The 26,625-nt window shown below is 37.7% G+C and overlaps 1 protein-coding gene and 1 long non-coding RNA gene across 3 annotated transcripts in view; one reads left to right on the forward strand and one right to left on the reverse strand.

The window, feature by feature from the left end:
* LOC132661449 (uncharacterized) overlaps positions 1-26,625 on the reverse strand; it is a 203,706-nt gene that overhangs the window by 168,670 nt on the left and 8,411 nt on the right. For both annotated transcript variants that reach the window (XR_009602223.3, XR_009602222.3), the window contains exon 2: positions 19,223-19,427. This is a non-coding gene — a long non-coding RNA (uncharacterized LOC132661449). The remainder of the gene's footprint in view (positions 1-19,222; positions 19,428-26,625) is intronic.
* LYVE1 (lymphatic vessel endothelial hyaluronan receptor 1) lies at positions 1,354-16,873 on the forward strand. The gene is made up of 6 exons (XM_060606000.3): positions 1,354-1,656; positions 5,334-5,505; positions 5,614-5,753; positions 12,666-12,974; positions 13,621-13,699; positions 14,239-16,873. Exons 1-6 carry the CDS (start codon positions 1,572-1,574, stop codon positions 14,423-14,425), a joined length of 972 nt encoding a protein of 323 aa, XP_060461983.1. The 5' UTR covers positions 1,354-1,571; the 3' UTR covers positions 14,426-16,873.

Below are 26,625 nucleotides of genomic sequence, written 5' to 3' on the forward strand. Positions count from 1 at the left end.
AAAATTAAGATTGTTTCCTCTTTCAGAAACTCATTCTTAAGCACCAGCACCATCATGCAGACTCCCTTTATCTAATAACTCCCCTTCTAGAAGTTTGTTCCCAAAATTTAGGTCATTCTTTTCTTTTCTCATAAGTTATTTCTCCCATCCAAATCCTTGCCTTCTACAGTTTGTTTTTTCCTTCCTGTCTTCTTTCCTTCTTTCTTTTTGAAATACTTTAGAAAAATGCTTGAAGGCTACCTCTCCTTTGGGCATGGTCCTAGGTTTTAAGGATAATGATGAAAAAGACCTGATTCCTTCCTCCTTGTCTACCTAGTTCCGTGGTGATAGAGTCACATATGTTTCCAAGTTAACTATACCTTGGGACTTGTGCTCACCCAAGTAATGAGGTGTACAGATATTTAAATATTAGAGACATTTAAGGGCTATCCCCTGGTCTCTTACAAGTCACCTATGTGCAGAACAGATTCTCCTTTCATTGCTGGTATTTTCTGTATGGATATCTAATTTTATGACCAATACCATTTGTAAGAAAATAAATCATTATCCAAAAACTCCTGTAAATGACATTCATTTTGAAGAAAACTCATAAACCATTGCTCAAGGCATTATTCACAAGTCAGAATTCCATAATTCCCATGGAAGACAAACCATTGAATATCCATCTGGGAAAACAGAGAGTGCAGTCTACTTATACACAGTACATATAAACCTCACATTTATCAAGCAAGAAAGGGGAACTCTAAATTGAATTTTGGTCTACCAGAATAAAAGAGAAGTTATTAAAGAGAGAGTTATTATATAAAGGATGCTTGTGGTAATTACTATTATAACCTCAAAAATCCTTTTGTAAAGTGAAAAATGACTAAAATTTTGTGAATTGTCCCCCAGTTGTGTTTTCTAAATATGAATTGTGTGTGTCTTGTTTCTTTGAAGAAAGAATCACTTGCCATGGTGTATGAGAAAAGATAGGCATATACACCCTGTTCTCAGTATGTAAGTGTGCATTTGCTTTCATGAGCTTCTGCATCATCCCCTGCCCCACAACCGCCGCCTTCACAAAGATAAGCAGCTGGAGAAAAAAAAAAAATCACTGACTGTGGGAGGAAAAGAAGCACAATCCATGCTCAATCTCCTTTAGAGACAGACATTCCTAAGAGTATATAAATGAATGGGCTCCACAGGTAATAGCAATGAACCATGTCAGAACTGGGCTGGTTGGGGAGGTAGGGGATGGCAGGGAATATGGGAATTGGGGAAACCTCTAGCAGTTTATGCTGTGCTATCTGTCTTCCTCATTTGTGTGTTTTCTGAGTCAGCATTAGCTAAATTTTCCAGAAAGCAATCCACAAAGTACAGCCTGGGCATTTAAGGGACGTCACTCATTTCCCCCAGTGACCTTGACAAGTCAGAAGCTTGAAAGCAGGGAAATCCGGATGTCTCAGTTATGAAATGAAGCAGTGGGGCTCCAATATATTTCCAGAAGACTCCATCTAGACTGGTGATTGCCTGCTTCTATTACTACCAGTGACCACCCAGGGTGCTTCTCTGGCTCATAAGGGATTTGCATAATGGCCAAGTGCTTCAGCCTGATGTTGCTTCTTGCCTCCATCTGGACCACAAAGCTCCTGGTCCATGGCTCTCTCCGTGTAGAAGGTAGGTTTCTTACCAGATTTCCAACCTGAGGCAAAGCAAGATCTTGCAAACTGTCCTAAGCCTACCAAATTCTTAACTATGGATTGCTGGGAGTAGGGGTGACCCTCAATATCCACAGATCTAGTTCATAGTGTTGCTCTGCCAGAAATGTTTTTACCATATTGTTGACTTCACCAGAATGATTCACATTTACCTTTATGTTATTTTCACTTTTATTTTTGGTTATCCAATCTTTTTAATGAGAATATTTTGAAACAAAATATTGAGGAGAGATCATTTGTTTTTAAAAGTATTTCATTGAAGAAATAAACCATGATTGTAATGAATTTTAAGCAAGCACTATAAGCTGGGAAAAATGGCCAACTTTCACTAAATATTGACCTGTTTTATATTTTTGGAAGTGTCAATATAATTATTTTAATTTCAATTTTGCTGTATTACAATTGAATGCATATGTTTTTAATATGAAATAAATAGCAAATTAACTGAAAAAATGTGAAAATATAGGTTTGATAATTAGTCATTATCTCCCTACCAAAAAGGAATGGCTTTAAGGGATTTCCAGGCTTTTGAGATGCCTAAGTGGTAAACTCACTCTGCAACGTAGGCAAAAAAATTGTAACCACAAATCACTTATTATAGCTCCAGGCAAATGAAAACTTGAGCACTTTAAAAACAAAATTGTGTGTTCCTATGCTGGAATAGGCTCTGTGATATAAAGTATGTAGGAATCAGATATCCTGAGTTGATTCATATATTGTTATATTTATTATGAGAGCCTAGAGTAATATTTTTTTTTCAAAATTCCAGAATTGTTATTCTCAAATAAGTTTGGTCCTCTTTGAAATTCCCCTGGGAGACTTTTCCCCACAATGCTGCCATGACTCAAATATTTTGGAAATTGTTCTTTAACAATAATTCCATTGCACTCTGGACTATCTTTAATGATGGCAAAAATTTCCTAAGGAAATTAAATTATATATATCATATTTTATATTATATATAACTTTTATGTATGTAATATATGAAATTTCATTTAATCTTCTCAAGAAGGGGCACCTAGGTGGCTCAGTTGGTTAAGCGTCTGACTTTTGATTTTGGCTCAGGTCATGATCTTACATTTTTTGAGAGATCTTCATGGACAGTAGGGAACTTGCTTGGGATTCTCTCTCTCTCTCCCTCTCCCTCTCTCTCTCTCTCTCTCTCTCTCTCTGCCCCTCCCCACTCTTGTGCTCTCACTTTCTCTCTCAAAATTAATAAATCAACTTAAAAAAATCTTCTCAAGTAGACATTTTATAGATGAAACAGCAGGCTCAAATGAAGCCAAGTGACTTCCTAATGCTGTATAGATGGTAAAAAAAAGCTTGGGTTTTAATTCAACTCTATCTGATCCAAACATACAGTATTTCTACTATGCCTGCTGTTTCCTAAAAATTCTTAAGGAAGAGGTTAGTGGAGTAGCCCTTGGATTCCAACTCCCTACTTTTGTCTTTAAAAAAACTAGGAAAGCATAAAAATGACTAATATTTGTTGACTATCTCTTATGGACCCAGTCCCTGCTAGGCACAAGTTATCTAACTTAATTCTGACAAAAATTTTGTGAAGAAGATAGAACCAACCATTTTCATCTTACAAATGAGAACAATAACTTGCCAGAGTCCCAGAGCCTATTAATAACAGGTGAATAATCAAAGCTAGGTCCATTGTCCAGAATAGGTCCTTCATTACTCTAAATAATAACTTTTAAGGTAAAAATGAGTTATGATGGAAGAGTAGCAATACCACTTTATAGTGTAATTAATAAACCTTCTCTGTAGGTATTCCTAAAGAAACAGCCATGAGATTTGAGCAATAGCAAGCTCATGGGCTAAGCCAAATTCCAGGACAAATGGTGTGTTTGGAGAGTTTAGCTCTAATTGTAGAGTGTGTGTGTGTGTTCATTTTCTCCTCCACAACACAGTGGGAAGCAAAATAGTGGGGTTTTAGAGTTTGTGGGGTTTGTGCACCCAATCTGTCCTATATCCATGCTTTATATCCTTGGGTTTGGGAAAGTTACTTAATCTCCCTGAGCCTCAACTTTCTATTAAAGGAGACAGGGTTTGACACAGAGTAGCATAAACAGATGATAGATGTTAGAATTAGTATTAGTATTTTTTAAAGTTTATTTATTTATTTTGAAAGAGAGAGAGCAGGGGAGGGGCAGAGAGAGAGGGAGAGAAAGAGAATCCCAAGCAGGCTCCACACTGTCAGTGCCATCCAGGTATCCCTAGTATTAGTATTAATATCAGTATTGCTATAGGTATTAGTATTAGTACATATAGTCATAAGAGGCTGTTTTGTCATTAACCCTCAGGTTGGGGTGTTGACTCTCTGGTTTCTCATCGTGAGGGCAATGTCTGGAAGCAAATAAGGCCATCCACAAATATTGTGTATCATATACATATTACCTCTTCTAGCTTCTTGCTCCAGAGCATAGCAAGGCCACACGGAGGACTTAGAAATGCTCCTTCTATGTTTGCAAGAAACTTATTTTAAATACCAACCTAGAAAGTGATCAAAGCATTTGACTGGGTATCCAACACACAGATCTGTGTACAAGCAACCTCTTGGAAGATTGTAATGCCCTCTTATGGATTTTTGTGGACAAAGCCCAATAGGAATAATGCACCTGAATGCAATACAATTTTGCAATTTTATACAGGTCTATAAATCCCAGATCCAAGAAAGTGATCTAAAGAACTTTTGGATTCATGAATTTTTGAGTAAAATATATTCACGACATATCTATTCAACTGCCTCACCTTCCCTTGAGAGATCAGTCATTAGAGAACTAAAACCAAAAAGCTTTGAAGATAACATAATGATGTTACTTATGATTTACTGAGCACCTACTTTGTGACAGGCACTATGCTAAGCATTTTTATTTTAACTAATTCATTCAACTGTCACTACCCTACACAATAGATACTGTTACTCTCTCAATTTTATGAATAAGGAAACTGAGGCTCAAAAAGATTAAATAGCCTAAGATCTCAGAGCTAGCAAGTGACATAGTCCAGACTCTAAAACTCAACTTTATTTAGTTTCTCTGTCATGCCAGGTTTACTGCCTGATTTCTTTAGGAACTTCTGAGTAAGCCTGCCCCCCAATGGTCAGAGAACACCTGGGAATGAGAAAGCTCACATTGTGTTATACCAAGTGCAACATTTTTCAGCCCATCTCAGAAATACTGGTGTTCCCAAGCCATATTGGTTTGGTGTATTGTTAGCTATTCTATTAACCAGAGCCCTGAATTCTATTTTTCTCAAAATCTCAGACCTTTCATTTTATAGACTCTAAAAGGTTTGCAGCAACTGTATCACCTAGACTCAACCCAAGGAACTGGTGGCAAAAGTCTCTATGTAAAGAACAAGTCTCTATGTAAAAAACCCCTTAATGTAGTGGTGTAGGATAGGCTCAAATCTGATGAGAGGTACAGCTGGGACAAGAGCAAAGACCCACCCTAACCCAGCAGGATTTCCTTGTGGGAAATGTCTGGCCTGTTATAGCTAACCGTCAATCCCAGCCACAAGGACCTCACTGCTCTAACAAGACAATAATACTTTGCTAGGAAGAATAGCTTACAGGCTGGGAACAAGGACAGCGGCAAATTGAGGACCTCTGTGATTCCTTTGCAGAACTTTCCATCTCAGCACCATGCAGAATTGTAGGGGTCACCCTTGTGAACAAAAAGACAACCCAGCAGCTGAATTTCACAGAAGCCCAGGAGGCCTGTAGGCTGATGGGACTAACTTTGGCCAGCAAAGACCAGATTGAAGCAGCGTGGAGGTCTGGCTTTGAGACTTGCAGGTGAGAAACAACTGTATTCACAATACTGCTGGACCTCTTCCAGCTCTGTGTTCTTGTTCAGCAGTAGAGATAAATGTATCCATTCAACTAATGTGTATTCTGTTATAGCTATGGATGGGTTGCAGATAAGTTTCTGGTCATCCCTCGGATTCTCCCGAACCCCAAGTGTGGGAAGAATGGGATGGGTGTCCTGGTTTGGAGAAATTCACTCAGCAAAAAGTTCTTGGCCTACTGTTACAACTCATCTGGTGAGTCATATCTGTAGCCTCTCCATGTTTTCTCTAGCTCTATGACCTGTCTGAATAGCCCTGAGTAGCAGCAGAAGGAATCTTGGTGATGGTCATTTAATACTCCCAATACTGCCTCTATGTAGGACCAGGCCAGAGTTGGTCATGTGTCCCTCAGAGGAAAAAGTTAGGGAAAATATGACTAAATGGCAACATAGGAAGAGGGCAACCCAGGAGGTTCCATTACCCACATTCCTCCATCTTATAAGATAAATAAGAAGAAGGTAAGGAAATATTCACTATAGACAAAGCAATGTATCGAGTTATCATACTGAACCTTGACAATCTCTTTATAAGGTATACTTTGCCACTCCCATTTAGCAGAGGAGAAAATTTAACCCAAAGGACATAAGTATATTTGTCTAAGTTCTCACTTACAACAAAGATTTTAACATAGGTCTAACTCTGAAAGCATGCTCTTTACCTTACCCTACATTCCTTTAAAGGAGAGGAAATTCAGATGCTACATTTTTTCTTTTTTTTAAGTAGGCTTCACACCCAGCATGGATCCCAGTGCAGGGCTTGAACTCATGACCCTGAGATCAAGACCTGAGCTGGATCAAGAGTCAAATGCTTAACTAACTGAGTCACCCAGGGGCCTCACTACACTTGACATTTTTAAGAATAAGATCATTTTATGAAGGAAGGAGTTGAAGTTAGGAAATAGAATTGGTTTGCTCATGGTCACACAGTCCTATCCTATCCTATTAACTTTGCTTGGAGACCACATCCACCTATCCCAAGTGCTCTACCTAAGGAACTTCCCAGAAAGTTTTTCTTTCACTAAATACTTATTCTCTGCTGATTTATTACACTTCACACATACTCATAAATCTGACCTTCTAAAGGTCAGACAGCTGAGTGGTCATATAAAAGGGCAGATTCCAAAGTCATTCTCTAAGATCCAAGAGATAAGTATGCACCAGCAACATTATGTTGCCCAAAGGCAACATAGGATCCAAGCAGTTCTCTGAATCAGGAGGCTTTGACCTAGAAAGAGCCCTGAAAGACGCTTTGTCCTCTTCCCTCATTTCATGGATGAAACAATAGCTCAGAATGAAGGTTTGGCTTGTTCTGTTGGTGGCAGAGTCAAAAGTGGAATAAAGCTTTTTTTGTTTGTTTCACCATCCTCCTTCTCTCTTCTGCCTCTTATGCCTACCGCTTTTGGTTGGGGAATTGGTGGTTCACAAACCTGTTTATCTCATAGCCAGCCCATGCCTGTCAAGTGACCTGGCCTTTCAACTTCCTGGCCTTCCTCCTAGCTGTCAGTGTGATGATATGATACCCAGCCCTCTGGACTTCACAAAATGGAGTCAGAGGAAGAGGACTTGGATTTGTGTATTTCCTCATGGTTTCATTTAACTCATACTTCCAACCCCTATATTTCCTGTATGCTTAAAGTTAGATCTAAAGGCTTGATTAGACTCTTGTTCAACATTTTGAGAATAATATTTCATAGATGATATTGTGCACTTTAAATCACATCCCAACTTAATGTCAGTATGTCCCACTATTAATATGCTAACTTTGATCATTTGAATAATATGGTGACTGCCAGACCTCTCTAAAGGAACTCATAAAGATATGCTTTTCCCCTTGCAATGAGTAAGTAATCCATAATGTGATATTTTGGCACCATGCATATATTCTGACCCCAACTATCTAGTACCTAGAGTTTAAGCAGCCATTGGTTATTCTTACTGGAATCAGTTATTATATGTGGGGTTACAAAATGGTGATGTTTCTAAATCTTCCTTTTACATTTATTAAATTTTACATTATTAGCTGGAATTCTTTGATGCAGAAGAATCTCTCTCTTCTCCAATCCCGCCCACCACACACATTTCTTCCCCCCCCCTTATACTACTATGAATACATTATATTTTACTTATTCTGTGTGTTCAATATGTTGTAATCAATTTTACAATTATTATTCTTTTATTCTTTTTGATGCTCAAATTGTCCCAAATTTGGTGAGTAGGAGCCCCTTCTAGTTGACTTTTGTGTTCTTTATTCCATTAATATTTGAGTAATTCCTTGCTTTCTGACATAATAGCATGTCCCACACTTATGTTGTACTTTCTCTGCCCCTGATATGGAACCAGCCATTTATTTCTCCAAGAAGCCATGTTCTTTTTAATGGAGAATGTTAATTTGAAACCAAGATCTGGATGCAAGTAGTTTTCATTACTACTGGAGTTTTCACTGCTTCTTCAGTATTTTTAGTGGATAGCTCTATACATATATAGCTCTCTCTCTGTCTCTCTCTCTCTCTCTCTCTCTATATATATATATATGTATACATGTATATACATGTACATGTATATACATGTATACATATATATACATGTATATATATGTATACATATATATATGTATATATATACATATATATACATGTATATATATGTATATATATACATATATATATACGCACACACACACACACAGAGCTATCCACTAAAAATACAGACTTATATCTAAACATTATGAATTTGGGGGCACCTGGGTGGCTCAGTCAGTTAAGTATCTGACTTCAGCTCAGGTCATGATCCAGTGGTTCATGAGTTAGAGCCCTGAGTCAGGCTCTGTGCTGACAGCCCAGAGCCTGGAGCCTGCTTCCGATTCTATGTCTCCCTTTCTCTCTGCCCCTCCCCCACTCATGCTCTGTCTCTCTGTCTCTCAAAAATGAATAAATTTTAAAAAATTTTAATAAAAAATAAAAATTATGAATTTGTATTGATATTTCCAGCTCAAATATAACAGGTCAAGCTTTTTCTTAGTTTACTTTGTTTTACACTTATATTTTTCTCTTACACAGAAAATCACAGTTCCCAATAAATAATATTACTATACTTTCTCATCCTATGATAGTTTCAAAATTATAAAATCAACATTATTAGGAATAATGAACCCATTGAGTGAAATTTGAGATTTCTTTGCATTTCTTTTAGTCCCCACAATATAGCCCTCTAAGGGTGTACTGTCAATGAAGTATGTGCAAAAGGGACTTGAAAAATTCACAACTCTGTGTAGTTATACTATCAGTTTGAAATAAATTAGGTTCATCTGCTTTTGTTTGCCATCTTTGTGAGGATCAGAGATAATCTAACCTTTATCCAAATGCTAATCCTAAACACATGCCATTTGTTTTTATAACTTTCTTTTTTATGGTTATCTTGTGAAGTCTATCAGAGTAACTTAAACCTGACCCTACACTTTATCCTAATTGTCTTTTTTATTGCTATCTTTGTGAGCTTTGGGGGACCAGATCAAGGTGCTTTGAATGCTCTGCATGCACCATCTGTTTCATGCTGTTCCCTCCACCACAATGCCCATCTTCCTATTTAGTTAACTGCTACTCTTTATTCAACTCTCGAGTGCCATCATCTTCAAGAAGCCTTCCCATACCCTTTACTCCTATCTTTCCTCTTGGACTCCAACTACACTCTGTGTTTAATATCAGTACACTTGGCACATTCTAAAGAAATCATATTCATAGTTTGAGGTATGCCCTCAACCCAGTAGGAATTATGGGACCAGACTGCTGTTGCTCCCTCACACTGTGGCCCTGTTGGCTATATTTAATGAACAGAGAGGCAAAGGAAAGTAATTGTTAGGTAGATCCTGTCTATCATGCTCATACATTATGATAGGCCCTAAACATTTATTATCTCATTAACCCTCAGTAAAATGACAGAAGGGTATCATTTCTATTTTCCAGGAGAAATAACTGATGTTTAGAGTATATTTTGCTATGATCCTAGTCAACAAGGGAAAGAGCCAGGATTTAAATCTTGAGCCACTACTCCCATGTAGCACCTTCCATGGTGATGACTACACATCAATAATATACCAGGCCCCGGTTGGGTTCTGGGCATCAATATTTTTTAAAAGCTCCCCAGATGATTCTAACCTATAGCCAGCGTTCAAAAAATCACTTTTCCCTAGGAGATCTCTAAAATATAACTTTTAGGATTCCAGATACTTCTGGATTCCCCTATTTCTTTGCAATTGCGATAATCTCCTTCCTTATTCCTGGATTGTACTCTCTCCCCATTGCATTTCATCCTCCACACACCTCCACTGATAATTATGTTACTCCTCTGCTCCGTAGCCCTTGGTGACTTCCTATTAGAGAATATGATGTAAACTATGAAGCCTTTTACGCATTGAAGTGAGCATGTCTGAGAACTCCTGTATATCAGTTGGGAGGTTTGTGGACCCAGTTGAAAATTCCATTTCCTACAAAATACATTCCAAATGCTTTAACAAGGCAATTACGAATCTCAATACTCTGGCTCTAGTCAATCTACCCAGTTTCATCTCCTGCTTGCAGTCTTTCATGCTACCAATCATATATACACTCTACTTTCCAGCCACCCTGCACTCCTTATCATTTTTCTGTAACTACATTTTCAAACTTCTGGTTTCTTGGATCATGCTATTCCTATTGACTGGAATATTCTATTCCTTCCTGCATACTAGATGAGCTTCTGCTGTGTTCCAAACATACTGGCCTTTTATTCATCAAACATACTGAGTTCATTCAGCTTTGGGCTCTTGAACTTCCTGTTCTCTTTTCTTGGAATGATTTTGCCCTAGATTTTCAATGACTGGCTACTTTTTATCATTTAGGCCTCAGCTTAAGTATCACCTCACTTTCTCCTATCATCCTATTCAAAGTATCTTCTTGGGATGCCTGGTGGCTCAGTCGATTAAGAATCTGACTTTGGCTCAGGTCATCATCTCATGGTTTGTGAGTTCAATCCCCATGTCAGGATCTGTGCTGACAGCTCAGAGCCTAGAGCTTGCTTTGGATTCTGTGTCTCCTGCTCTCACTGCCCCTCCTCCTCCCCAGCTCATGCTCTGTCTCTCTCTCTCTCTCTCAAAAATAAACATTAAAAAAGATTTTTTTAATAGTTAAAAGCAGAGAAGGAGGGAGGCAAACCATAAAAGACTCTTAAATACAGAGAACAAACTGAGGGTTAATTGGGGGGGAACAGGGGGAGAGGGAAAAATGGGTGACGGGCATTGAGGAGGGCACTTGTTGGGATGAGCAATGGGTATTATATGTAAGTGATGAATCATGGGAATCTGCCCCCAAAACCAAGAGCACACTGTACACACTGTATGTTAGCCAATTTGACAATAAATTATATTAAAATTAAAGAAAAATTTTTTTAATTCTAAGTATCTATCTCCCATCCCCCACCGCTACCAGTTTAATCCCTATTCTCTTTAATTTTCTTCTTAACATTTATCATACTCTGAAATTTCTGGCTTTAAAAAAAAATTGTATCCTTCCATTAGCATATAAGGCCCTTAAAAGTAAGGACTCTGTTTTCTTTGTATCATGACCTTAACACCTAGAACAGTGTTTTGCACAGAGTTGGAACTCAATAAATATTTGTTGAACAAACACATTAATCCTCCATACCTTGCTCAAATGCCATCTCCTCTGTGAATCTCTTTATCAAAATACTTCTGTCCTGGAAACTGGAACTAGACCTAATTGTATCTGTATTTTCAGTTCCCAACATATAATGTGCTCATATGTTTTTTCCCTGATATTGAAAATTTTTCATTTTTTGAAGAAAAACTTAGCATGTGCTCAAGAATGAGAAATCTAACTAAAAGTTCAAGGCAGAGGTCAAGGATGATGTGTGTTTCAATAGAGATATTTTATAAGTATAATAAATAGTATAAAATTCTGACTGAATGTGTGTGTAGTCAAAATGTTTTATCAATAGTATCAATGACCTTGATTGGTAATTTATGGTATTTTTCAAAAATGAATAAAATAACTTTTTCTTCCTAGCTAACATTCCAGCTGATGGTACCCACTGCCAGAAATAAGTAGGAATTTGAAATAGATGCAAACTCATATTATATCTATTATATTATACTATATATTATAATATGTCCTATTATAATATATCATATGGCTCTGCCATTTATTAGCTATGTGACTTTGGGCAAGTTATTTAATTTCACTGAACTTCAGTTTCCCCCTATAAAATGAGAGTTTAATAAAATTGCTAAATAAAGTGTCATGATTGACTCAGAGTTAGCTGCTCAAAGATGTTGAGTTTCTTCTCCACCAGAGCTAACAGATAGGAAACAGATAAACCTATATCCAGCCCCTGCTCCCCTCCTTAAAATTTTTTTTATTTTGAAGAGCACAGAGAAAGCTGGTTTTAGATCTTTGTCCTGAAGTGGTGTCATCTGTATATATGTCTCCCCAGCTACTCCTTCCATCCTGTCACTTTTCTTTCCTTTCTTTATTCATCAAATATTTATTGAGCATGTATTATGTGCTAGGCACAGGGAATGATAAGACAGGGGTCCTGCTTCCAAGGAGCTCAGTCTAGTGTAGAGCAGTGCAATGAGAACCTCGACAAGGGAAGTATAAGGAGGTACAAAAACATATGCCTCGGAACCCAATCTAGTCATCAAGTCTGCCTAATAAAGAGATGTTCAATCTGAGACTTGAAGAGTAAGTAATAGCTAAGTAAAGAGGGGACAAAGAGTCTTACAGGTGAAGAAAGCATCATGGTCAAGGCTTGGATATGAGAGAAAGCACATCAAAGAAACTGAAGAAATCTGAGTAGGCAAGAGGAAGGAGAGACACACTGGTCAGATAAGGCTAGCCATGTCAGCAGGAGACAGATCACAAAGGGCCTTATGGGCCACTGAGTAGAGGCAGTCACTGAAAGATTCTAAGGAAGTGATATGATTAGATTTGCATTTTTCTAAGACCATTCTGGCTGCAGTATAAGGGGACTGGAAAGGAGTAAGACTAGAGGCAGGAAGAACATTAGGAGGTGTTACAATACTTACTTGTTACTTTATTTTTCCCTCCCCCAACAGATACTCGGATTAACTCATGCTCTCCAGAAATTATCACCACCAAAGATCCCATATTCAACACTCATGAGGCAACATACACAACAGAAATGATCACCAGTGACAGTGCATACTCGGCTTCATCTACTGTTGCACCTTACCCTACTACACCTACTCTTGCTCCTACTTCTGCTTTGGCTTCCACTTCTCGACGGAAAAGAAAGTTGATTTGTGTAACAGAAGCTTTTGTGGAAACTAGCACCATATCTACAGAAACAGAATCTTACATTGAAAATAAAGCAGCATTCAAGAATGAAGTTGTTGGGTTTGGAGGTAAAAGCTTTCTGTGTTTGCAGTATATTTGTGTGTGTTTGTGTGTTTATGCATAACAGAAAATACATAAAAAACTAGGCTGTCTCCAGATTGGCCATACAAGTAAAACCTTAATGCAAACTCAACTTTCATAAAGTCAGAGAACTTGAGGGCTCTAAAGAACCTTAATGATTAAACTAAAAATCATAGTATATGAGTATAAAATAGCTTCACTTTTAAAACTCAAAGACTTTAAAAATAAGACACTATTAATATATCAGAGTTTAATATATATATATATATATATATATATATATATATATACCTTTAAATGCCTATGATTAGAAAGTTTGTCTTCCTATTTAAAAGGAAGGGTTTACACCTAACTAGCTCCAAACCTATCATCCCACAGCCACAGAGAGGAAATGGACTCCATGATATTGCAATTTATAGAATAGAGCTTGAGAAGCAAGGCCTGGGATTCTATAGGAAAAGAAGCAAAGAAGCAGATGTGGGCCCAACATTCTAACTAGCCCCATTGTGGTCACAGAGAAGGCTTTTCTCCTGCATTATCTGTTGTCTTCATGCATGTAAAGAATCATTAGAAGAGCAGCACACAACACTGTGTAAGCAAAGGACCCACAGACGATGTCTCTGTTTCCTCCAGGTGTCCCCACGGCTCTGCTAGTGCTTGCGCTCCTCTTCTTTGCTGCTGCAGCTGGTCTCGCAGTTTGCTACATCAAAAGGTGGGGTTGTTGGCACATTGTTAGTCTTGTAATGTTTGTCACATTCCTATCTTGTGTTTTTTCCAGGGTTGTTGTTAGCATTGCCTCAGTCAAAACAGAGACAGTAGACTTCTCACATCGTAAATTTTCTCCCTCTTCTCACCTCTCCTCCCTAACACCCAATCTTTCCTACTATTTCAGCACATGCATGTCACCCAGCCTTTAGAAACAGGTCAATGGGTGTCCCTTTGAAAATCAAGAGATAAAAAGAAAAGACTGAAATCTAGGGGGGAAGTATATGCTTTATTTTGATTCGGAATTCTCTGTTGTTGGTGGGAGGGTTGTGAGGTCAGCCTTAAGTGTGGCCTGCAAATTTACTGTCTCATCTAAATGAATCCACTAAGGTAGGGATGCAATGTCTTTGAGAATGCACATGTTAGCATCTGACATAAAGGTACCTGCATACTGTGCTAATACGTGCCAACACAGACAAAGTGTTATCTATTGTCATATGTGTTACATAGAAGTGTCTCACTTTGATTTTATGTTTATGCCTATAGGTATGTGAAGACCTTCCCTTTTACAAACAAGAATCAGCAGAAGGAAATGATTGAAACCAAAGTAGTAAAGGAAGAGAAAGTTGATGATAGCAATCCTAATGGGGAATCAAAGAAAGCTGATAAAAATTCAGAAGAGCCCAAGAGTCTGCCCAAAACTACAGTGCGATGCCTGGAGGCTGAAGTTTAGAAGAGAAAGAAATGAGAGGACACACCTGAGGCTAATTTCTTTCCTGATTCATATCCTGGCCCTAGATGGGGAAACTTAAAGGGCCAAAGAACCAAACAAGAAAGTTCACCCTTGGTTCCTAAATGGAATCAACTCAGGGCCACTTTTGGATTATGGAGTTCACCAAACGGAATTCCCTTCTTCTTACTGCAATCCTTTCTGGATCCTCCTACCTCCAAAGCTTCCCACAGCCTTTCTAGCCTGGCTATGTCCTAATAATATCTCTGTGGGAGAAAGGAGATTTACAAACCACAAGAACCTAAAACAGCTAATCAGAACGCATTTATAAAGAGGCTTCTCAGCTGGCTGACAAGAGGTGCGTTGAGAACCAAGAGATTGTTGAGACCAAGCTTTTCTCTATTGATTCCACAGGCCAGATCCTTTCTTCAGCTCTGAGAAAGTAACATGCATCACCTGGCATGCCCTTCTGAGCCAGGCAAGAACAAAAGAAGGAAGGAAAAGTTCAGCAACTGAAGGTCATGGACATTCCCATGACTTGAGACCTGATCTCTGTAAAGCCAAAATAAGTAGAGAAAAAGAATGAGGCCAAGGATGTTGCCAGCATATTGTCAGCAGGGACTATAAGTACAAACAGGGTCAAAGTAGTCATCTCTGAATAATCTGAGTTGGAATCACTTTTTAGAACACACTTTCTTTTCTCTCTCTCTCTCTTGCTGCTGCCATTTTTTCTAGAAGTACATAATTTTATAAAGGAACCCCCCCAATCTCTTACAAATTTTTATTTTTATCGGAGCTGTATCTGGGAAATTAGTACTGAAGAAAATTACTGTATTAAAAGGCAGTAGAATTTAACAAACATTTATTGAATTCCTACTATATGTCAGGTGCTGGGTAAGGTATTATATTCTATAATAGAATATTATTTATCAAAAACTTACAAACAATAAAATGTATGAAGCTAATTTTTTCAGTTTTGATATCCTTAGCTTATCTACTTGCAAAACTAATTTTTTGCTAAGACTAATCCATTCACTATTTTCTCTAATATGGCAGCCACTATAACCTTAATTTATTATTAACATACCTAAAAAGTACATTATTACCTCTATACACCAAAGCACATTTTGAAAGTGTCATTAACAAATGTATTGCCAGTTCTTTTATCAGCAAGAAGGGCTCAAGAGGTGCAGAAATATTTGTGTCAAAAAAAAAAATAAATAAAAGCATTTAGAAAATTTTGTTGCTCCCTTATTTACATAGATGTGTTATAACTTTCATGGAAAACTGAAGTAATCTGTTTTTTGCAAAAGTAAGAGGGACAACTTTGGTTGTTGAAAAACAAATATTTGTAAACCCAGCGGTACATACATCACCATGTGGGGTTATGCTTGCTTCAGGGGTCTTATTTTAAGTTGGTCAAGTACTCACCTATAAAACAGTCCTTTACTTAGGATACATTACAATCCATTTCAGAATTCACAGAGAGCTGAAGATTCAGGATTGTTCCCCTGTCCTGTTTTTCTAGCTTTCTCTCTCCCTCTCTCTGGTCTTCCCTTTTGGACTAGTATCTTCTTTCCCTTACCAGTGACTGCACAGCTAGCTAGCACCATGGTCCTTTCAGCTCAGAGACCATAAACTGCTGGCACAGTCTTTGGTAGTTGGCCCAGAGTATTATCTTAAATTTTGGGTTAATTGCCAGGAATTAAAACTTGAGGGGTGCCTGGCTAGCTCAATCAGTAGAGTATGTGACTCTTGATCCAGGAGTTGTGAGTTTGAGCCCCATGCTGGGTGTAGAGATTACTTAAAAATAAAATCCTTAAAGAAATCAAGAGTTTTCACATATTTATATTTCTGGGTTCCCTTGAAAAGGGAAGATCTGGGGGCACCTGGGTGGCTCAGTTGGTTAAACGTCTGACTTCGGCTCAGGTCATGATCTCGCGGTCTGGTCCCTGAGTTTGAGCCCTGCGTTAGGCTCTGTGCTGACAGCTCAGAGCCTGGAGCCTGCTTCAGATTTTGTGTCTCCCTCTCTCTCTGCTCCTCCCCAGCTCACGCTCTGTCTCTCTCTCTCTCTCTCAAAAATGAATACACGTTTTAAAAAACTTTTTTAAAAAGAAAAATGGGAAGATCTGGAAATCAAGAACCCATATTCCTACACAACAATAACTATCTCAGACTGAGTAGTGGCTGTTCCCTTTAAAAGGTCGCTGCTTAACAGAAGAGGGAGAGGGGAGAATGGGGAAGGGGAAGGGAAAAAAAAAAGTTAGAGAGGGAGGGAGCCAAACCATAAGAGACTCTTAAAAAATGAGAATAAACTGAGGGTTGATGGGGGTGGGAGGGAGGGGAAAGTAGGTGATGGGCATTGAGGAGGGTACCTGTTGGGACGAGCACTGGGTGTTGTATAGAAACCAATCTGACAATAAATTTCATATTAAAATTCATTCATTCATTCATTCATTTAAAAAAAAGGTCTCTTCTTGCTTCACGCCACCACAGTGTTCACTCTCTATTGCATTTTCATGCCAAAATAAAGGTGCCATGTCCTATGGATCTTGTAATACTATTGCCTTTTCTTTCACACTCAGCCCATTTCACTCATTTACAATCTTCCAGGTGCTGAGGTCTATGAGTTTGAAATTCTGGTTTGTCAGTCCTTAAGTTTTATTAGCCTCATCTAGTTCTCAAGTAGTGAAGAAGAAACAGCAAAAAAGAGCCTAAGTAATGGTCTTCCTTTTGTGTGTTAGCTGAAAAATAATCAGATCTTCCACACTAGATCTCTCATCTTGAAGGCATCTACTATATATTAAGACACTATCATCTATTAATTTAGACAGGTGTGTGTCCTCCTCAGGAGGAAGGGGGAAGGAGAAAAACCCCACCCATCCACATATAATCACTAGATAGCCCAGATGCCAACTGCAAACATATTGATGAAATAGGTAACATTCATTGTTAAGGAAGAAAGGAAAGGAAGGAAGGGAGGGAGAGAGGAAAGGAGTAACACTGAGTACCTACTAAGTGGCAGTCATTTTCACATGTCCTATTTAATCACTATGTTTTCTCTGAGAAGAATTATTACTGTCATTTTTTATTATTAGAAAATTTGATTTTTAGAGGAGTTAAATCACTTTTCTATGGTCACACGTCTACTTATGTGCTAAAGGTAGGATTCAATCCCATGTCAGAATGACTGCAGAGACCATATTCTTTTCCCTACACCACCAGACTCCTTTTGCAAATGACAAGAGAGTGATATAAACTATTCCAGTATGTAAGCTTGAAATCAGGCACTTGCCAAAAAACAATAGTGGGGAGATAAGAAAAACAACTTAGGATTCCTGTCCCAACTTCAGGGAATTTTTCCTAAATCCACTTGCAATAACAAAGAAAAAAGAGAACCACTAAAAACCTTTGAGAACTGTTCCCTCATTGATGCAGACACCAACCTCTGCAAAGACTTACCTGGTCCAGCTCATGTGGTCAGAAAATGCAAGGCTCACAAGGATCCAAGATAAGCTCCTCTAAATTCTTCCTTCACAAAGTTAAAAAAATGAAGCCAAATGTCGCTGATAGCTAGAAGTGAAGTAGAGCCAGGTCTACAAGTCTCCTTCTTCCTAGCCAAATTCTCTTTATTCTCCGTTGAGCAAAGAGAAATTAGAAGAATGCAAGATATGACCCCAATTCACACCTACAATCTGGCCCTTGTGAAACTAACTGCTTTTTATAAAAACTAAGCCAACTATCAAGTATAAACATGCTAATGTGCGTCCAATAAAAACAAGCAGATTTCTAAGGGTGGAAAGCTGGAGTAAAGCAGAGGACTTGACGCCCAGCACATGTATGCACAAAGTGGGAATTCATAAATGCCCACTGGCTTGAACAAGATTGAATCATGTTGATTTCCAGAGCAAAGAATCCTGCATGTTACTGCCCTTCTGTAGACTTTTAGCTGGTTACCAAAGCAAAATCAAACTAGGGAAGAGCAGGTTTCTAAGGACAATAATAATAACACTTAAGTAAATAAATTCTTACCAAGGAATGAGAGAGTTACTCACACTCACACACACACACACACACACACACACACACAAACACACACACACACAGGTTTAAGTTTCCAAACAGGAAGAAAAGCAATTATTTGTCAATTCAATCTCCTAGTTAAATGTAAATAAGACTTAGTTGTTTATCATAATAGTCTATATGTAAGGTCAGGTTTGACCTAAGAGCATTTTTAATAATATTAAAACCAGCTCAGAGCACTCTCCTCTCTGTTTGTTCTCCAGGAAATGCCCAAATTTCCAGACAGTGCTGATGTGAGTTAGGATGTCCTCCTTTAGTATCTAGGCCATTTACTTTTTATTTAAAAAAATTTTTAATGTTTATTTATTTTTGAGAGAGAGAGAAAGAGAAAGAGAGAGTGTGAGCAGAGAGAGAAAGACACAGAACGTGAAGCAGGCTCCAGGTTCTGTGCTGGCAGCCCAGAGTCCAATGTGGGGCTCAAACTCACAAACTGTGAGATCAAGACCTGAGCCAAAGCCAGATGCTTAACCGACTAAGCCACCCAGGCGCCCCAAGTCCATTTACTTTTTAAAAAATATATTTTTTTAGAATAGTTTTAAATTTACTTAGAAAAAAAGTGAAGATAGTAACAAAGAGTTCTCATATACCCCACAGCCAGTTTCCCCTATTATTAACATCTTATATTAGTATGGTACATTTGCCAGGCTTAATGAACCAATATTGATACATTATTATCAACTAAAATGTATACTTTATTCTGACTTCCTTAGTTTTTACCTAATATCTTTTCTTCTTTTCCAGGATCCCATCCAAGATATCATATTACAGTTAGTTGTAATGTCTCCATAGGCTTCTCTTGGCTTGACAGTTTCTAAGACTTTCCTTGTTCTTGATAACCACAATCAATTTTGAGGAGTACTGGTCAGGTACTGTGCATAATATCCTTCAACTGGGGTTTCTCTGATGTTTTCTTATGATTACACTGGAGAAGGGGAGAAAGAACACAAAGGTAAAGTGCTATTTTTATCACAGCATATCAAAGATACATACTATCAACATGACCTATCACTGTTGATATTAACCTTGCCTACCTGGCTGAGGTAGTGTTCATCAGGTTTCTCCAATGTAAAGTTACTCTTTTTCCCTCTTTCCATACTGTACTCTTTGGAAAGAAGTCACTATGCATAGCCCATACATAAATTGAGGGCAGTTATGCTCTGCCTCCTTGAAAGCAGAATATCTACATAAATTATTTGGAATTCTCCTGTGAGGAGATTCATCTATTTTCCCTCATTAATTTATTCAATCCTTTATTTACATCAGTGTGGATGAATATTTATTTTCTACTTTATGTTATAATCCAATGCTATTTAATTTATTTTTTGCTCAAATTGTTCCTGCTTTGATCATTGGGAATCTTTTCAGTTTGCTCTTGTGTCCCTTTGACCTAAGTTTGCTCCAGTGTCCCTTTGACCTACCCCCATCATGGTGTTTTTATTGTGTACTTCCTTACTTTCTGGCACTGTATGATAACCCAGGCTCATCTTATATATTTCCTGCCCCACTCCTAAAATCAGCCATTTCTCCAAGGATCCCTTGGGGGTTTTTTGTTTGATTGGTTGGATGTTTTTGAGAATGGTCATGGAAATAAAGATCTAGGTGCACTCAGTGCGCCTGGGTGGTTCAGTTGGTTAAGCATCCAACTCTTGGTTTCAGCTCAGGTCATGATCTCACACTTTTGTGGATTTGAGCCCTGCATCAGGCTCTGCACTAGCAGTGTGGAGCCTGCTTGGGATTATCTCTCTCTCCGTCTCTCTCTGACCCTCTCCAACCTGTGCTGTCCCTATCTCTCTCAAAATAAACTTAAAAAAATAAAATCTAGATGTGCTCATTGCTGTTGGAATGTCATTTCTTCCAGGCCCTTTCCCAGATATCCAGGCAATAGGAGCCCCAGTAGTCCTAATTTCATAGACCAATGATTCTTTTTTAAATTTGGGGGTCAAAATAGGGTTTTTAACTTTTTCATATTTTCAGACAAAAACATCTAAAATTTATACTTCTAACATTGCTATCATTTTACAAAAGATAGCAAAGGAGAAAGTTATAAAAATCAGAATAAAGAAGAGTCACTAAATAAATCTAGTTTTATGAAAAACTGACTACATGGACCTTATTTTCCTCATTTTACCAGTGACAACTAACTCACTGATAAGTACCAATCAAAGGATTGGCCTTTACCAATCAACTAGAAGAAATAATTTTCTGAACTGTACTTAAGATAACCCTTTAGGATAATGCGGACATGCTGAGAGCAAGTAAACAAGTCCTATGATTGGGATCTAACTCCTTCTACCTTCCCAGTGGTCTCTCCTTCCACATTCCTTCCCCTACCACAGCCTGGGCCACTACATACACATACCATTACCATTAAGCAAAAAGAGAGCTCAGTATGTGGAAGGAGAGACAATTTACAATTCACAGTACTTTGAACCTAACTGTACTAAATGCTATAATTTCAGCACAGACTATGGGAACTCAGAAGAGAAACAACTTCTGATTTATCTGGAAAGGCTTCATGAAAGTTATGTTATTTAGGTTAGGCTCTTAAGGATCCATAAGATTTTTGATAAGAAATGATGGAAAGAAGTGACAACCTGAGCTTTACAGTCTTGCAAAGGCCCAGAGATATGAAAAAGGGAGCAATGTTCCCTAGGTAACCAGTTGTATATCGTGGCTACAGCATATGGTATCATGCCAATAGGGAAGAGATGGAAAAAAATGAAACTGGAGGGAGGTTATGCAAGGAGCCAATTCTGTGGTGTCTTAATTCCTAGGCTAAATACTCTCTGATTGGCACAGGAAAGCATCATTGGGTTATGATCATCACAGGGATATAATAAGATTTTGAGAACTCTAAAAAATGATGCTAGTGGTGGTGATGTAAAATATGGACTTAAGAAATTGTTAAACCAAATCTAGCTGATCACTGGACCCATCAAAGGAGATTTATAAAAGCTCAAAATCATGGGCCCCTAACCCAGCCCAAAAGAATCAAAATGTTTTTTCATGTTTAGGACCTAGAGAGATGTATTGAAGCAAACACATAAACAAAAGCAAAATAAATCCCAGAGAATCTGATCCAACTGATCCCAGGATCAGTGAATGGGAATTGCTGAACTACAGAAAAGAGGGATTAGAGACAGTAAGACAAAGAGTACCAGTACAAAATGATAAGGGCTTGGACTCTGGCAGTGCAGATAGGACAGAAAATGGATTCCAGAGAGATTTCTGAGACTAAAATCAGAAATAGTGGCTAAGTGATGAGATATGAAAGTAACTCAACAAGGACAGTGAAATTTTCAACTTGGGCAACTACATGAATGGTTCTTTCACTAGCCAAGTTAGGGTACAAAGAAAAATTAAGCATATTTGAGATAGAAGATAATGAGTTTGGCTTGAGTATGTGGTGTTTCTGGTATGGAAACAATATGTGAGTGGAAGTATCTATAAAGCAGGTAAATTTTTAGCTATGGGGGAAAGGTAGGACTAAAGATCAGGATTTTTAAGCCATTAACATGCAAGTGTCTTGGGAGGGAATAAGGAGAAATTAGTTTGGAAATAAAATCAAAGAAATATACCTAATAGTTGACAGTGAAAACTGTGGCAGGACAAACATTACTATGCAAACTTTACTTCTCTAATTGCCAGTCTAATTTTCCTCAAAATAAACCCCAAACCAGAAGGGTTTACTTTGCTGGAGAGAGTCTAAGTCAACCTATACAATCAAGGAATGAGAAGGAGGCAGGGATGGAAGAGGAATGAGGAAAAGAAAAAATTGCAGGGGGTTAGGTGTCAAGAGAGAGTTAGGGGATTTATGGGAGGAGATGCCCCAGAGTACTTGGAGGCTGTGATGGAAGTCAATAGGATTGGAAGGAAATGTTTTACCAACTTTGCTGTGGCATATGTATGGTCATAGTTTTTGAGAAATGTAAAAATAAATAAAACAGTATTATTTTGAAGTGAATTTTGGTTGTTGTGCTGTGTTTCTTTCACTTCAGCACCACTCTAAGCCTGAATCATACAGACCTAAGCTTAATAAAGAATAAAGAATTCTTAGATTTGATAATACAGTAAGAAAGTACAGTTCCTGGAGTACTATTGTTACATTCAGAAAATACAGCCCCCAGAGAAGTGTCATTCAGGGTACATGAATTAAGGGACATAGAGTTTGAATGGTGGCATTAAATATTAACTGAATTGGAATGAACTCAATTTACTTTGTCTTCCACATCCTCTGACCTCTCCTTGGTATTTCCTAGACCCTTGTTCAAGCTCTTTATCATTTTTCTTCTATACCACTGCACTGTTTCCAATCTCAGCAAACTCTCTGTCACACCTACAGTCCATCCTTTTCTCCTACATAAATGTATTTTCTCTGATACAGAGCTTATTATGTCATTCCTCCACACTTTGAGGACTCACCATTTTTTTTTAAATTTTTTTTTAATGTTTATTTATTTTTGAGACAGAGAGAGACAGAGCATGAATGGGGGAGGGTCAGAGAGAGGGAGACACAGAATCTGAAACAGGCTCCAGGCTCTGAGCTGTCAGCACAGAGCCTGACGCGGGGCTCGAACTCACGGGGCCGTGAGATCATGACCTGAGCCAAAGTCGGCCGCTCAACCGACTGAGCCACCCAGGCGCCCCAAGGACTCACCATTTTTTTTCAGAAGGAAGCCCAAACACGTTAGTATACTAAGTGGATATGGTGAGTTGGCGCCAATTCAGCATCCATTTTGAGTGTGTGCTTTCTTAAACTGTAGAGGATGAAAAATGAAAACTACTTTTCCCAGACTGTCTACAGCTGGACTTCTGGAATCCAACAAGTTCTACCAATTAATGCATATCCACATGAGTTAGAAGGCAATAAGGAGAGATGAACTTTATGCTACTTCAGCTACTGCTACAGGCAAGCATGATCATGGAAATACTGGTTTTTTCTGCAGCAAAGTTCCAGAATCTAGCCTAGCTTCTTGGGTGTTGAGAGGCAATTATAGCCATAGCAATGATCAGACTTTGTTTTAAGCACTTCTAATGGTTTCATAAGCACCTAATTCCCCATATTAAACTTTTTCTGTTTAAAATATTTGGAGAGGTTTCTGCTTCTCTTGAGGGAGCCCTGATTGATACAAATGCCATTAAACACATTTTACTATTTGGCCTCCAATCCTCATCTCAAATCTTATCTTAAGTCATTCTTACAAGGATATTTCACAGTATAACCACACAAGATCATTTGCCATTCCAGAATTTAATCTATCCTATACACTCTCATCTCTACAAATGCTATTCCTTCTATTCTCATTACCCTTGATTTTCTTCCTAATTGTATTAGTTATTTGTTGCTGTATAACAAATTACCCCAAAACTTACTAGGTTGTAACAATATTTATTATCTTGTGTTGCTGTGGGTCAGGAATGGGGTCCTCTGCTTCAGGGCTTTCACAGAGTTGCAATCAAAGTGTTGGCCAGGGTTGTATTCATCTCAAGGCTCTATTAGAAAGGTATCAATTCCAGGTTCATTCATACTGTTGTTGGCAAGATTTAGTTCCTTGTTTGCTATTGGCCAAAGTTTGCCCTCAGTACCTTCCCATGTGAAACTATCCATTGGGGCAGCTCATAAAATGGCAATTTACTTCATTAGAGCAAGCAAGAGAAAAAGCCAAAGACAGAGGGTAATAGCAAGATGGAAATAATAATCTTTTAGACCAAATCTTGGATGTGACATCCCATTACTTTTGCTATTATTCTATTCATTATAAGCATCACTATGTCCAGACCACACTTAAGGGGAGGGAATTATGCAAGAGCATAAATACCAGAAGGCAGGGAGCCATTTTAGAAGGCTACCTCCTACATTAATGAATCCTTCTCATTCCTTCTATTTGCAATTTGTTTATATATCACTACCTTGTACTATTGTTAGTTGTATACAATATTTTATTTTTCCTTTTATCTTTAGCACTTGTGTAGTACATGCTAACCTAGCACATACTTAGTTGACTTTCAGTAAATGTTGTTGAATGAATGAATGCATATATTCTTTGGGATTTCACAAATTCCAAGTCTTACCTTTATCCAGCTGTCTATACTAAGTGTTAAGATCATTCACTATAGGACCAAGTGTTCCTGTCCACCTAAATATTGTTCATTTTGATGTCCTACTTTTAGTATAGAATGCAGTTGTTAACAAACCAGAAGAATGAATAAAGACTATTGTGTTTGAACTTTACTCTCTGAGTCGGCTATTGACTCACCGCTATTGTGAGCAATCTCACAGTAATATTTATTTTAACAAGGAAACTGCAGTGTGTTTTGAACTGTGGTCAAGTCAAAGAAAGTTGAGGGCCCCTAGGAAACCACATAGCCAATAAATATTGACAAAAATTTGGTTCCTTGGTCTCTAGATTTTTACTTTAGTCTTTGAAGTCTAGGATGCTTTCTTGGCAATCTGGAATTCTGCCCAACAAATACTATCATTTTCTAGAAATTAGATTCCTTTTGAAACATTTCCAGAGTTTTAATTTTACTACTCCAACTGTGTTGTTGTTATTTTCTTTGGGTTTAGTCTTCAGCTAAGTTGAAGACATTCTTTGTGATCAAAAAAATAAAAAATAAAAATCAATTAAAAGTAAAATATCTATGAATAAAAAAAAGATCTGATAGAATACTCCATGTACAGATTCTTTTATCTATGAAGATAATAATTTCAGCAAAAGTCAATATTATAAAATATAATTGTAATAGCAAAGACTTAGATGTTACAAAACTGCATAAACTGCTGTATCATAGAGGTGCCTGGGTGGCTCAGTTGGTTAAGCATCCAAGTTCAGCTCAGGTCATGATCTCACAGTTCATGGGTTTGAGCTCCACATTGGGCTCCCTGCTGTCAGCGTGGAGCCCACTTTAGATCCTCTGTCTCCCTCTCTCTCTGCCCCTCCTGCACACATGTGGTCTCTCTTTCTCTCTCAAAAATAAATAAACATGAAAAAAAGTGCTGTATCATAGCAAAATATCTTAAAATCATATTATGTTTTCTCCATTAGTAAGTTTTTGAAAATAATCTATTAAAAAGCAGCAAGAGAAAAGAAGACAGTTACGTGCAAGGGGAAACCCCTATAAGGCTATCAGCAGATTTTTCAGCAGAAACTTTGAAGGTCAGAAGGGAGTGGCATGATATATTCCAAGTGCTGAAAGGGGGAAATGTGCAGCCAAGAATACTCTATCCAGCAAAGCTATCATTCAAAATAGAAGGACAAATAAAGAGTTTCCTAGATAAACAAAAGCTAAAGGAGTTCATGACCACTAAGCCAGCCCTATAAGAAATTAATTAAAGAGGACTCTGAGTGCAAAGGAAAGACCATAAGTGAGAGTATGAAAAGTAAAAAACACGAAAACAGTAAAAATAAGTATTTCTGTAAAAATCAGTCAAGGGATTTGTAAAATAAAAAGATGTAAAATATGACACCATATACCTAAAATGTGGGAAAAATGGACAAAAGATAAGAATGGACCATTCACAACAAAATTGAAAATGGCTCTTAAATATAAGAAATAAGCTGACTACTACTCAAAATAAGAAACAATGAAAATTATCCTTGCTACACCACTTCTATCAGGTTGGCACGAATTCAAAAATGTGACAGAATATTCTTCTGATCCAGGTGCAGAGTAATGAGCACCCTCATATATTCCTGCTGAGAATTCTTCCCATAGAGAGAACTTAGGTAATACCTGGTTAAAAAAAAAAAAAAAAAAAAAAAAAAAAAAAAAGTGAAATTACTTACATAAAAGATCATTGACTGTTGAATTCTGTGGATAACAACAACCCAAATGTCCATCAAAAGGGGTCTGGCTAAAGAAATTATGATAAATCCATATGTTTGAATTCTATGTAGTTATCCAAAAATGAAGTAAATCTCTATTTTTTCATTACTCTAATATGAAATGATCTTCAGGATATATTATTAAGTGAAAAAAAAAGGAGTTACAGAACACTATACATTGTGTAATAATGGGGTGGAAAACACAAACACGTTTCTACTTTTATTTATGTTTGTGTATGTATTTGCTTATATTTGCAAAAATCCTGGAAAAAACACAAAAATGTTTAAAAGTAG

This window comes from Panthera onca, chromosome D1, assembly GCF_046562875.1.
Source record: "Panthera onca isolate mPanOnc1 chromosome D1, mPanOnc1 haplotype 2, whole genome shotgun sequence".
NCBI classification, from domain to species: domain Eukaryota; kingdom Metazoa; phylum Chordata; class Mammalia; order Carnivora; family Felidae; genus Panthera; species Panthera onca.